This window comes from Psilocybe cubensis, chromosome 7 (genome assembly GCF_017499595.1).
Source record: "Psilocybe cubensis strain MGC-MH-2018 chromosome 7, whole genome shotgun sequence".
Lineage (NCBI taxonomy): Eukaryota > Fungi > Basidiomycota > Agaricomycetes > Agaricales > Agrocybaceae > Psilocybe > Psilocybe cubensis.
The window spans coordinates 1558671-1570904 of NC_063005.1; the positions used below are offsets into that span (position 1 = coordinate 1558671).

Sequence of the window (12234 nt, forward strand, 5' to 3'; positions counted from 1 at the left end):
TGATCAGAGCTCGATTTAGCGGAGAAGATTCTTTGTGGAAAGAGCCTAAAGGGGATAGTGTAATTAATTGGTGACGGCGGTCACAGAGATCTGAGATCTGGGATATGATTTCCTGAGAGTTGAAAACGGATTGTGTTTTGGTGTTCTCTTGCTATCGTTCAGATGCACACCCAGTCGCCGCGCCAGATGCTCATTCCGGATTCCTATTTAGTCCCGCAAAAGGACGAGTTGTGTTTCTATTCCGCCTCGTCTCCTGGCGCGTCTGGCGTTGACTCCGAGTGTGCTCCCCGGCGCCCCTTGTCGTATGCGCCCCATAGTTCCACAGCCTCCGTTCAGTCGTCGTTGCCTCTGTCTAATCAGCCTGTTTCTGTTTCTGTTTCTGTTTCTGTTTCCTCCGCGTCTCCCGCACAAGATTCTCTTTCTTGTGATATTAATAGTTCTCCAACGGCCCATTCAACTCGTCCTCTGATGAATTCCTATCAGCTTTCGCAGTCGCCCTCTCCCGTGGACCCCCAGACCAGTCTTTTGCATCCCATCAATTTTTCTCAATCCCAGGAATCCTTCCTCCATTCGGAATCCAATCCATATCCGGCAGAAGATCCTTCAATTGATTCTGGTCCAGCTCATAAACAACTCGATAAATACTCCAATTCCACTAGTCCCCAATCTTCACTACTCGATCAGCGACGCATGTCCGAGCCTGCTGCTCTCGGGGCCCCTCCCCTCTACTCTACCGCAGCTAATGACTCTTCACCTAGCAGATACCAAAATTTTGGTTTTGCTTATACTCCTCCTCCTCTTCATCCTGGTCGTTCCTCCTCTTCTGTCTATGTCTCCCCGCTCCATCGTGGCGTTAGTACTGGATCCCTTCGCGACTTGCGCCACCATCACTTTGAATACCCTCCTCAGCAGCACCAGGAATGGAAGCACGATGACTCCCGTCACCGTGAACAGCCAGGCGATTTTTTTGTCCATCGGACCGACTTGCTCGACGAGCCAGTCTCCCCCTTGCAGTCTACCTTCTCTCATAACATGGGTGGCTCCCCGACATCTGGTGTCCCTTACTCACCCATCAGCGACAACCCTTACGGCCCTTCCCCTCCGGGTACTGGCACTTCTACCTCTTCTTCGGTCGCTCCACTCAGTGCCGGAATACCCTGCAGTCCGTCGCGGTCAATATCTCAGCACTTGCAGAGAAGTCTCAGTGCCTCCCAGCTCTCTGGCGATGTTATCGACCGTAAGACTTATTCCTTTGTTGCTCTACCTGGGAACGCAGTCAAGAAGCGTCCAAGGCGACGGTATGACGAAATCGAGCGCCTCTACATGTGCTCGTGGCCCGACTGCAACAAATCATATGGTACTCTCAACCATTTAAACGCTCATGTCACCATGCAGAAGCATGGTCAGAAACGCAGCCCTAACGGTGAGATTGATACGCCCCCTCATCGACAGAATTAATTAATTAATCGACTGTTGTACAGAGTTCAAAGAGCTTCGGAAGCAGTGGCGCAAAGCCAAAAAAGAGCAGGAAGCCGCAGCTGCGTCCTTGCACCGGGAGAGCTATAGTGACAGCTACGACGATCATGCCTATAACCACCGTTATTTGTCCTCGCACCCGATGCATCATCGTCCACATTCATCCCACAATGTCTTGGGATTGGCGTCATCGGTGACTATAGGCGGTAATAACGAGCGCTACCCCGCCATGGGTGTCGACGACATTCGATTTTCTGCTTTAGAGCGCGAGGACGATGCATTGGGCGCCTATGATCATCTAGCCACACGACAGAGGTACAATAACGTGCAGCCCTCGTCGTGGCACGGCGGATCAAACCTGACCCCGAGGTCAAGTATGCAAAATTTTGGTCCAGGACAACATCCTCACCATTCCCATCTTCCACAACTCAGTATTGGCAACCGGATATCCCAACAAGCTCAAGAGGCCGAGTACATCAACGCCCAACATAACCGCCTGCCTCATAATAGTACTCTCCTCACCCCTCTATATCCTGGTTCGTCGTTGATGCCCCCTCTGCAAAATGGGAGCGGAAGCGTGGCCTATACAGCCGAAGGCTTCGAAATTTACGAAGACGACAATGGGAGGCCCGGTACGGGACACGCTAGTATAGCTAGCATGGGGCATGCCAGCGGCGACGACTTTGATCATTCCCAATGATTATCTGCGACGCTCTGTTCTCCTTGCCGAATACCACCCGTGCTGTTGTCGTTTCTTTTATTCGGTTATTTATCGACTTCGTCGGTGTGAGGAAATTAGCCACTCTTCTCACTCCATATACAAACCTTTGGCTTTCTCAGCGCGCGCTGGGGTCTATCTTCTCTACATTCGACTTCCTCCCTTCTTGAATTCTATTTCCCTCACCCTCTCTCACTGTTGTCACTTTGCTATCGCATCTATATATCCTCTGAATTCGATATCCCCTATTTTATTTTCGTCTATCATCAGGCTCCTATCTACTTTATATACTTTCTTCATTTCACTGGGATGCTTCCTCATTCGTTCGTTTGTACTTTACATTGGTATAGTCACTATCATTCTGCTGCCACATTGTCGTCACTCCTCGGATCCCACCTGCTACCTCCTATCGATTTTCTTAATAGTTGTAATCTACTTAGAAATTCCAAGATGTAAGGCATCATCATCATCATTATACCTTTTTCTGTACATTATTATTCTTATATGTATGTTGTGGAAAATATTCAACCAAAATGCACACTTCTTTTTGACAGCTGGAAAATATCCGAAGACCTCGAGCCCGGAGATCCGTCAAAATCGAAACTGTGTAATTGAAATATAATTCTCGGGTGCTCGGTAGAACAGAATGACCTTTGACGAGGAAGAAGCAATCAAATAAGATTGGTGATCTACACTCTGTGTATACGTTGCATCATCATTCCCAGCCGATGACCGTCAAGCCAACTCTACAGCGCCTCTCAAACTGCCTCGGCTGGCAATTAAAAAAGATATATCATAAGGCCATATACGTACACACGCCGTAAGTGTTCTCAGAACCCATGATTCTGACATTGCGCCAAAGAGGAGGGTTCGCGAAAAAAAAACCTTTCATTTGACATCTTCTCCGAGAGAAAAATAACACCTGAGATGATAATTAAAGAGTTAAAAAAGATTCAGTGGATGCAAGTGGAACTCGCTTTTGATTCACCCAAAGGGACAAAGAGGCCAAGTCGTAAGACCATCGTCATGGGATACAAAAATCAGCAGTCAAGATGGGCGGGCCAATCACGTCGCGCTTATGGCTTCCAATTCTAAGAAACGTGTTTTGGCATCTGCGCGATCATGCCATTGCTTACAGATGAAAAGAGGTCACGTCACACTTGGTGCTTCTCTTCGCACCGCTATGTTATTTCCAGAACAGTGGGCCGTATTGGGTCTTGTTGACAAGTTATAGACTTCGCAATCGAAGCATTCTTTGTCTCCTTTTGTCCATCCAAGATGAATTGTGCTATTTATAGCTTCCGTCTCCGGCAAGCTGATTGGGCAATGTCGCGGAGGTAAATATGATGCAATCAGGAAAAACAGTCTTTGTATGTGTCGGAAATTTCGGGATAGCCTTACAATGATGGGGCCTAGATTAGGCCAAAATTTGGCTTCTAATGTGATTCGGCTCTCTTAGAATGCCGACTTTTGCCTTGCGTTGGATTAGATAAATATAGAAGTCATGTGTCACTCACTTGTAAAGAGGGGCAAATGAAAATGATTTATAGAATGTATTTAGAGGACCAAATGCGTATTTATTTTGAGAAAATGTGAGTGCTAAATGTACAAGCTACCGTAAGAAACCTACTGAAGTTGAAGTTGATCCATATTACAACCATACGAGGCCTTACAACTTGACTGTGACTAACGTCACACACATACACAGCAAGTGCAAAGTTGTCAGGCATTCAAGGGATGGTCAGTATAGATATATCAAATTGGACAATTTTCTACGTCATTGTGGATCATTTACACTTTATTTTATGTACTTTTAGTGCTGTGTCAATATCCCTGCAGTTTGTGCGCCATAGAGCACAAGTAAGCAAAGGGTCACGGCCGTGAGAAGAATGTCACATGGATCACGCGACACAGTGGACTTAGAAGAAAATCACATACATCGTCTACGTCTTCACCAAAGTAACTGTTTATGTAGCACATGCTATCTACAAAGGTAAATAATCTAGGGTACGGTGGATAATCAGTAATTCCACACGAAGAGAGACTAATTTTGAACATGATACATGGGAAAGAATGATTTGACTGATATCTCATAAGTTGATGCATTGTAACTCGGTGTTGATTGTTGTATGTTGCATGCATATTGCACTGTACAACTATGGTAGTACTGCCTTAATCATCAACAATGAGAATCTTTAACCTCTTAAAGACCTTTGTGCTGGATACTATGACATATTTTGATAGATGGTTACTAGAATACATGTTCTGGCAGACTAAATTGATGAACTGATTATGGTAGCTTAGTGATGTAGCGCAGCAGAATGATGAAACTAGGGCCTATGAGACGAATAATCTCCAGCACACTCTATATTAGATGCTGGTAAAATAGTATAAAAGCAGTTGGATCATATTTAATTCTTTATCTGCTCCTCTTTCTGATATCTTCTTTACTTTCAAAGACATGGCTAACCGCCGCCAGCCAAAGGACCAATTGTGCCCAATATGCAACAAGATGTTTAGCATCCAAGGCATTGCTCAACATATCCGATCATGTAGTGGCAAAACACCAAGTCTGGATGCACAGAATGCTTTTGGAGATTTTGCAAATAGGGTTTATGAAAATAGTATGTCATAGTGTATAATCTAATTATTGACATTTACCATTCAAAACTCATACAGACTCTCTACATTATACATCAATTTTAAATGCTGCTATTAGCCACTCTCCAGCTATACCAAATGAGGATTCTACAACCGCTTCTTATTCTGCTATAGATATGGCTCAAATGGAGACACAGGATTCTCTAAATGGTCATCATATTTCCCTTTCAATGGAGCCGGAAGATTCAATTGAGCCAGTCACAAATCAATCCTCTATACTTCAAATGCTTGATGAAATTTCAAATAATCATTTGCCCCCACCGCTTCCACATCAAATCTGCATTGAATTTCATCCAAGTGCAAATATGCCACCAAAATTCATTCCTACACACCAATATAATCCAAATTCCTATCAAACGTCACCAACACCCCATTCTACCAGTACCAACCCGTGGCATCCATTTAGGACACGTCTTGACTTCGAAGTGGCAGAACTTGCACTTAGCTCACATATGAATAGGCAGCAAAAGCAGATTTTATTAACCCTTATTGACAGAATCAAAGAAAAGCCAGAGCAGTTTACAATTGACAGTGTATCAGAGCTTGAGAAGACCTGGGAGCTTGCTCGTAGCTACCGTTCAACTGGAGTGCGTAATATTTTTTCTATTTTGTAGTTGTACTAACTAATACTATGGAGTACAGTTCCAGAAAAAGGAATATCTTGTACCATACCAAAATGATGAAATTGGGTATGAAGTGTATATCCGGCCACTAATTGAGTGGTGCAATAGTCTTCTTCAGAATCCTTCTCTACTTTCACAGTTTCATTGGATTGCTGAAAGGCATTATAAACAAAATGACGGTAAACGAGACCGGTTGATTGGAGAACCATGGACTGCAAATGAATGGTGGAGCATCCAGGTAGATGTATATATTTTTCTTTTTACAAATGTAGAATACTTATCATCCTACTCTGCTTTAGAACCTTCTTCCCAATGGTGCATTACCATTTTTTATTATCCTATATGCAGACAAAACTCGGCTATCCACCTTTGGTACTGCAAAGGCATATCCAGTGCTTGCTCGCTGTGCAAATCTTCCAGCAAATCTTCGAAACAGTGATGGTATTGGTGGGGGAATCCTAGTTGGATGGCTGCCTATTGTAAGCATTCTAAATGTTATAAATTTTTTTAGTATTAAACTCCAAATATGGATTTCTAGGTTGATGAAGATGCTGGCGAGTCAGGAAAGAAAATTTTTGTAAACTTCAAGCGTATTGTTTGGCACAAAGGATTCCACGAAATTCTTAAGTCCGTTCAAGAATATGCCACAACAGGATACTATGCACAGTGTGCAGACAACATTGTCCGGTGGCTATTCTTCTTTATTTTGATTTTATCAGCGGATTATGAAGAGCAGTAAGTAATAGTTTACTTCAATATAATTGTTATAGTAAATGAAACTGTTGGGCGCCTATTTTATAGATGTGTTATGGCCCTAACCCGTGGTGCTACAAGCAACTTTCCGTGTCCTGTATGCTTGGTTCCAAAGGAAAATTTATCAAATCTTACCACGGTATACCCTTATCGAACATCAGCAGAAATGAAACACATATATACAGAGGCACAAAATTTTACAGCTAAAGATAAGGAGAATTATTTAAAAGAATATGGATTACGAAATGTAGAGGTATAGTGCATTATATATGTCATTATTCTTGATTAATATTTCCTACAGAATGTATTTTGGATGATGAATGGGAGTGATGTATATAAAGCTCTTTCCTGGGATCGACTACATGCATACCATGGTGGACTATTTTCTGATCATTTATGGTCAGAATTTAAGGCTATTATTGATAGCTCTGGAAGGAAAGATGCTGAGATTATTGACAATCAGTAAGCATTGATAATATAACCTCTTGATGGATAAGTAATAATAAGGTTTATGCTTTTATAGATTTGATCAAATTCCTCGATGGAGTGGTCTTAATCACTTTGCATCTATAATTAAGACAGGAGAATTTGCAGATGGAACAAAATATGAAGATATAGCAAAGGTACACATGCATTTTTTAGACACTAATTGTGAATATAATATATCTGTGATTTCTAGATCATTTGTTATGCATCTCATAATGTTCTAGAGAAGTCAGACCGTGGATATTGTCTGCTCAAGCTTATGCGAAGCTTTGTAGAATTGGATATGTATTCATCTTTGATTATTCATAGCAGTACAACATTACATGGGTTACAAAAAGAACTTGCAAAGTTCTGTTCTATTCTTGAGGTAAGGCATTCTCCAATTCATATGTAGACCCAATTAATTCTCTCAACAATAAAATTTCCAGGAATATATTCAACTCCATCCAGACAAAAATTGGAATTTTCCTAAAATCCATTCACATGTCCATATGATTCAAGATATTGTTGCAAAAGGTGCAACTCGGAACTCTAATACTAAACCCAATGAAAAGGCACATGGCTTGCTTAAGCTCTGGTACCGCTTTCACACCAATTTCAAAGATGTGGCGCCACAGGAATGTGCTTTAATTCATGTGTACAATATTATTTGTCTGATCTAGTAAATTTGCTTCTAACAGATATTAAAAATGAACCACGATGATCTTATTGCAATGATTATTCGCATGGATATCAATGCTATTGATGATCTTGACATGCCCAAAGAGGACGGCGAAGAATCACTTATATCTACACCACAAGTTTCCAATCTTGGAAATTCATTGGGTAACGGTCTATTTGTTTGTACATGTATAATGTTATTAAATTGACATTTAACAGGATCAAGTAATGAGAAAAGAGCTCAAAGTCACATTTCAATTGGGTCACTTCAAGCAATAATCACATTTGCCGATGTGGAAAAACAATTCAAAGAGAACATGGCATTTGAACGCTTCCGGATTAAAACAGGAAAATACCTTGCAGCAGCTTCTGGAAGTACTATCCGATTAAAAGCCAATCATAAGGTAAGAGTTACAAGAACAATTTAAGCATTATTTATTTTTCATGTCAAAACTTACTTGTGTAACAGATTACACCATTTGAGCTTGCAAGAATTCATTATCAGTCGGAAATTGATTGGTCGGCTCAAAGAGATATGGTTCGAGTTAGCAAAAGTTTCCACAAGCGGCCACGAAATGATTACGTCCTTTTGGCACTTGATCATCAGAAGTACTGCTTTGCACAACTTCTGTTCATGTTTATTGTGTCATTAGATGACAAAACAGAGTGGCCGCTTGCTCTTATTCTGCCACTTGATGAACCGGTTGATCAGCGCACAAATTTGGCACGTAGGCGTGATAAAGATTTAGAGTTTCTCCGAGTACGAGCCCGAAGGCGAACAAACTCTGCAATTATTGACGTACGTAGTATAGTACGCGGTGGCCTTCTGATTCCAGACTTTGGAAATGATGCAAACGAGTTTATTGTTATGGATTCACTTGATCCGGACATGTGGTGGCGGTTAAAATCAATAAAATTAACTACACATGTTTTATTATAACTAGTGTTGTTACATATTAAACAGAATACAATAAAGAGTGTAATCAAGCATGCATAGTGCTCTATTTTTGTGTTTTGTACACGTTATATTAAATTTTCAGCTTGATCCTTTACATAGTGGGAAAATGATGTTATATCAAGGCTATAGCACGGCGCTTAACATGAGGAAAGGGTGCGGCTCACTTTTCTGTTTAAAAGACACAAAATTTCTTCTTTCTGAGTAGCAGCACTGATATTCTAACTCATATCCTCTCTGGTACAACTCTTTGGTCATGTCTTCATCAATGTCAATTGTTCCAAGCTCCGTTGCAGGCGAGTCATCCATTTCAGGCGCGTCTTTTTTCCGTGGAGCAACATTGGCCGAGCTTGAGCAAGTAAGTAATATTTTAATGTATTTTTGCATTTTCTAGATTCTAATGAATAGAAACAGAGGTGTCGGATCCAGCAAGATACCATTTTTAATCTGGAATCAAAGGTCCGGGAGCTTAAAGAGGAAAACGCAAGTTTGAAAATGCGCTTGATCAACAAAAAAGGCGCTGTTCGACCTGCTGTCTCTGACACATCGGATTGCGCAGCCGAAATAGCTCTCCGAAAGGACCTTATTCGTCTTGCTAAATATCATTTCATTTTCTATCGTATTATTGTTCCCAAGTCACTCTTTGGAAATCCCAGGCCTTCGTTCAGCTCTAACAATGCATCTGCTCGGTACAAAGACGAGAATACATCCAAGCTTGGCAATATTGCGGAATTGTACGAATGCTTTCCAGCAAAGTACCATTCAATTATCAGTGAGAATGTGGAGATGGCAGTTAATGTGGTGCGTTTTATATCTTTTTTCCAAGTTTAGGATATCTTGCTCATATATCTTTATTCTATAGTTCGTTAAAGGCTTGTCGGAAGGCCGTTCAACAATACTAAATAAGATTCGGACCTCTGCGCCTTCTATTTTCCCAAACATTCCATCTGAGCTGTTCACCTCACCATTGTCTTTTGGCCTAAGCTCCCATGCGGTTGTGCAAACATTGCTTGGTGCATCGGACCGTGTAAAAGTGATGACCGGAACGAAGGAAATCTGGAAGCTCATTTATCCCAATGACACTGCGCACACATTTCCCCCAGTTTTATTTGCAGATTCTGACACCAACAACGCTTTGGGACTTTTTAAAAGTGATTTTCTTTTGAAGGTACAGTATATTTAATTCTGAAAATACATAATACCTGGCTAAAACTCTAGTTTAGACGGCAAGAATCATTCTTCTAGGGCCATCGGCCTTAAAGGCGGAGATTATGCCTCGAACACGGGAAGATAGTCCAAGCGCCCATATTGATAGTCGTATGAATTGTACAACACCAGGCTTGATAGCTGCGTCTGCAACAGCGGTATGTATTTGTTATTACATGTATTATAAATTGAGTGCTAGATATTGACTACTAATATAGACTATATACATCTTATCCGACGACCGTGAATTTACCAGTAGTGGTGTAGGACCAACAACAGGGAGGCTTTATCTTGCTCAACACGATATGTACAAGCATTATCTCATTACACAGCAGTCATCACTCGCTTCACTGTTCAAATATTGGGATAATATTCTCTTTCCACACCAAAAACCCATTATTCCTACTTCTATTACACAGCAGCCTACGGAAATCCTTACATCAAGCCATTCCAGGATGTCGGATTCCGAGTCAAGTCCATCTCCGCATCCGGTTTATCAGATGATTGCCAACTTTAGTCGACAAACAACCATAACTCCTAGTTCAACAACTTCTATTCCGGGTCCTATCGTTAATGTGGAAGACCGTGACACCGACTCTGATGTAGAAGACTTTGCGCCGCCACTACAAAGCACTCGGAACCTGCCATCTAATACTCAGGATATTACTGAAGATAGATCTGATACTGACGAAGGTACTTGTCTTTTGATTCCCACGCGTTTAGCTCATGCCCATTATGTATCATTGGTATTAGAACCGACTCCGGCAGCCTTTGAGTCTGCACTCCATGTTACAAATACCACGGTCAATGCTCCACTCCCAGTATTTCTCCCAGTTCCGAAGACTCAGACTCCGACAAGCCCTCCCCTTTCTTCCAATACAGTCTCTGTTCCTAATGCTTCCACAAGCATTTCTCCACTTGAAGCACCAGTAATCAAGCCAAAACGTGGTCGAAAGAAGGGGTTGGCCCCTGTGCAGCCTGACGCAACTGTTGTAGCCAAAACACGGAGCACACGCTCTAGTAAGCGTGCTAATATTACACCATTATAGTAGGCACGCTGTACTTAGACTACTTTGCATTCCGGTGTATCTCATTATGGCGGACATACTACTGTGTTTGGTTGATTACTTCTTTGCTTTTCAATGCATAGTACGGCCCTCACGATTGAGATTGTCTGAAAAAATTGAAGTCCGAGTAGACGACTCTGGACTCGATCGGTTACATCAGTTGACTAAGCACAGAAAATGTGGTGTCATATTAACGCCACACTATAATTTAAGAAAGGAGGTTTGGTCTAGTGGTAACAATGCTATTGGTAGGTTTGTCTTGTCTTGAAGGTCTGGCGTTCGGTTCTTGGTAAGTGCATAAAAGTTTGACTTCAACACAATTCCTACTGAAAGCAATCGTTGACTACTAATCAATTGGAAACTATGTCAGTGCGTTCATCTTCCTTTTAATTTGTTAGATGCCCTTTGAATCAAGCCCAACCTAGCAAGGTCTTTTAATCTAATCTTATTCCCTACGCCTTGCTAGGCATGTATAGACTTCTAAGCCACTACCTTACAAGGTCAATCACGGTTACTTCTTAGGCACGCTCTCAGATTGGGAGGCATCACAAGGCTAGCCGGGCCTTGCCGGCCTTTTCGGCCTTGTAAGGCATTCCTGAAAATTCCGACATGGTCAAATCGTTTATAGACGCCGCTGATTGGCTGATATGGTATTTGAGCTTTTCGAATCGACTGTCTGGCGCATTGTTATAAAGTTCTCGGAAGGAGGCAAGTAAATGAACTGACACTTCGGGGCGACAGGGTTTGTTTAAACTTCTTACGTCGCACGATTGCTGTGTGTGCCAAATGTGTTTCCGTTGATCATTTATTTTATAATCTGATATGATGGCCTTTGCCTAAGAAACTCGAAGTTGCTGGGTACATGAAACCAATCCCAATCGCTTCGACTTCTCTTGTTCCGAGTACGTAGATGGATGTCGAGCTCCAGTCTCAAGAGCCAATCATCGTATTGGATGTAGCGCGAGTGTGGGCGCGCTTCAGTGGCTCCATTCCCCTCGGAAGCCGTCGAGGGTAATACCGCAGAAAGAAGTAAATTTACGACAAAGTTATAATTCAATTTATACGGTGTGCTCGGAATTCTGATTGTTATTGTTGACAGAATCCTATACCGGCCCTCCGGAACACCGATTTTGTCACTTCGCGTTGGAGGGAAGCGAATTTCACCCCGTGATGAAGATTTAATCAATAAGAACCACCCTCAAGCCGTAACGGAACAATAAGTTCATTGTAGATAGGTGTGTGGCCGACTCTGATCCACTTTCGCAAAACGCATGACCGAATGAGGCAACTTGAAAGGATTTCAGTTGTAGCAAAATTATGATACCGAAAATCAAATCTAATTGAGCTGATTTCTGATCTACGCTGGGCAGGTAGATTGGACAAGATGCAATACCATGCATAAAAACCATGCTGAATTCTATATGGGTAGAAATGTTGACAGTAAAGGCGAACATTATTCCTGAGGGAGCGGATACATTCAAACTGTCCGCCTGATATCATTTTTTGTTCTTCATCGCCCAATGAAAGGCAGGCAGGGACGAAGTCTAGACTCGGATCGCTTGTGGTGAGATGGCAGAAAGCTTTAGGCCGATGATAACTAGTCCTATCAAGCTTATCCAGTCGGCAGAT

At 42.1% G+C, this 12234-nt stretch overlaps 2 protein-coding genes across 2 annotated transcripts; both read left to right on the forward strand.

Moving 5' to 3' along the window:
* Window positions 1–468: 468 nt before the first annotated feature.
* JR316_0008021 (C2H2 finger domain transcription factor CON7) lies at window positions 469–2176 on the forward strand (the record flags this gene model as incomplete). The annotated part of the gene is made up of 2 exons (XM_047893738.1): window positions 469–1423; window positions 1482–2176. 2 exons carry the CDS (start codon window positions 469–471, stop codon window positions 2174–2176), a joined length of 1650 nt encoding a protein of 549 aa, XP_047747053.1.
* A 2479-nt stretch (window positions 2177–4655) lies between these two features.
* JR316_0008022 (uncharacterized protein) lies at window positions 4656–10587 on the forward strand (the record flags this gene model as incomplete). Its single annotated transcript, XM_047893739.1, has 21 exons — window positions 4656–4818; window positions 4874–5442; window positions 5498–5716; window positions 5778–5957; window positions 6017–6160; window positions 6198–6213; window positions 6435–6484; window positions 6533–6693; window positions 6755–6854; window positions 6911–7084; window positions 7146–7352; window positions 7398–7548; window positions 7597–7781; window positions 7847–8176; window positions 8418–8488; window positions 8618–8690; window positions 8741–9133; window positions 9195–9500; window positions 9556–9696; window positions 9757–10231; window positions 10292–10587. 21 exons carry the CDS (start codon window positions 4656–4658, stop codon window positions 10585–10587), a joined length of 4404 nt encoding a protein of 1467 aa, XP_047747054.1.
* Window positions 10588–12234: the final 1647 nt, after the last annotated feature.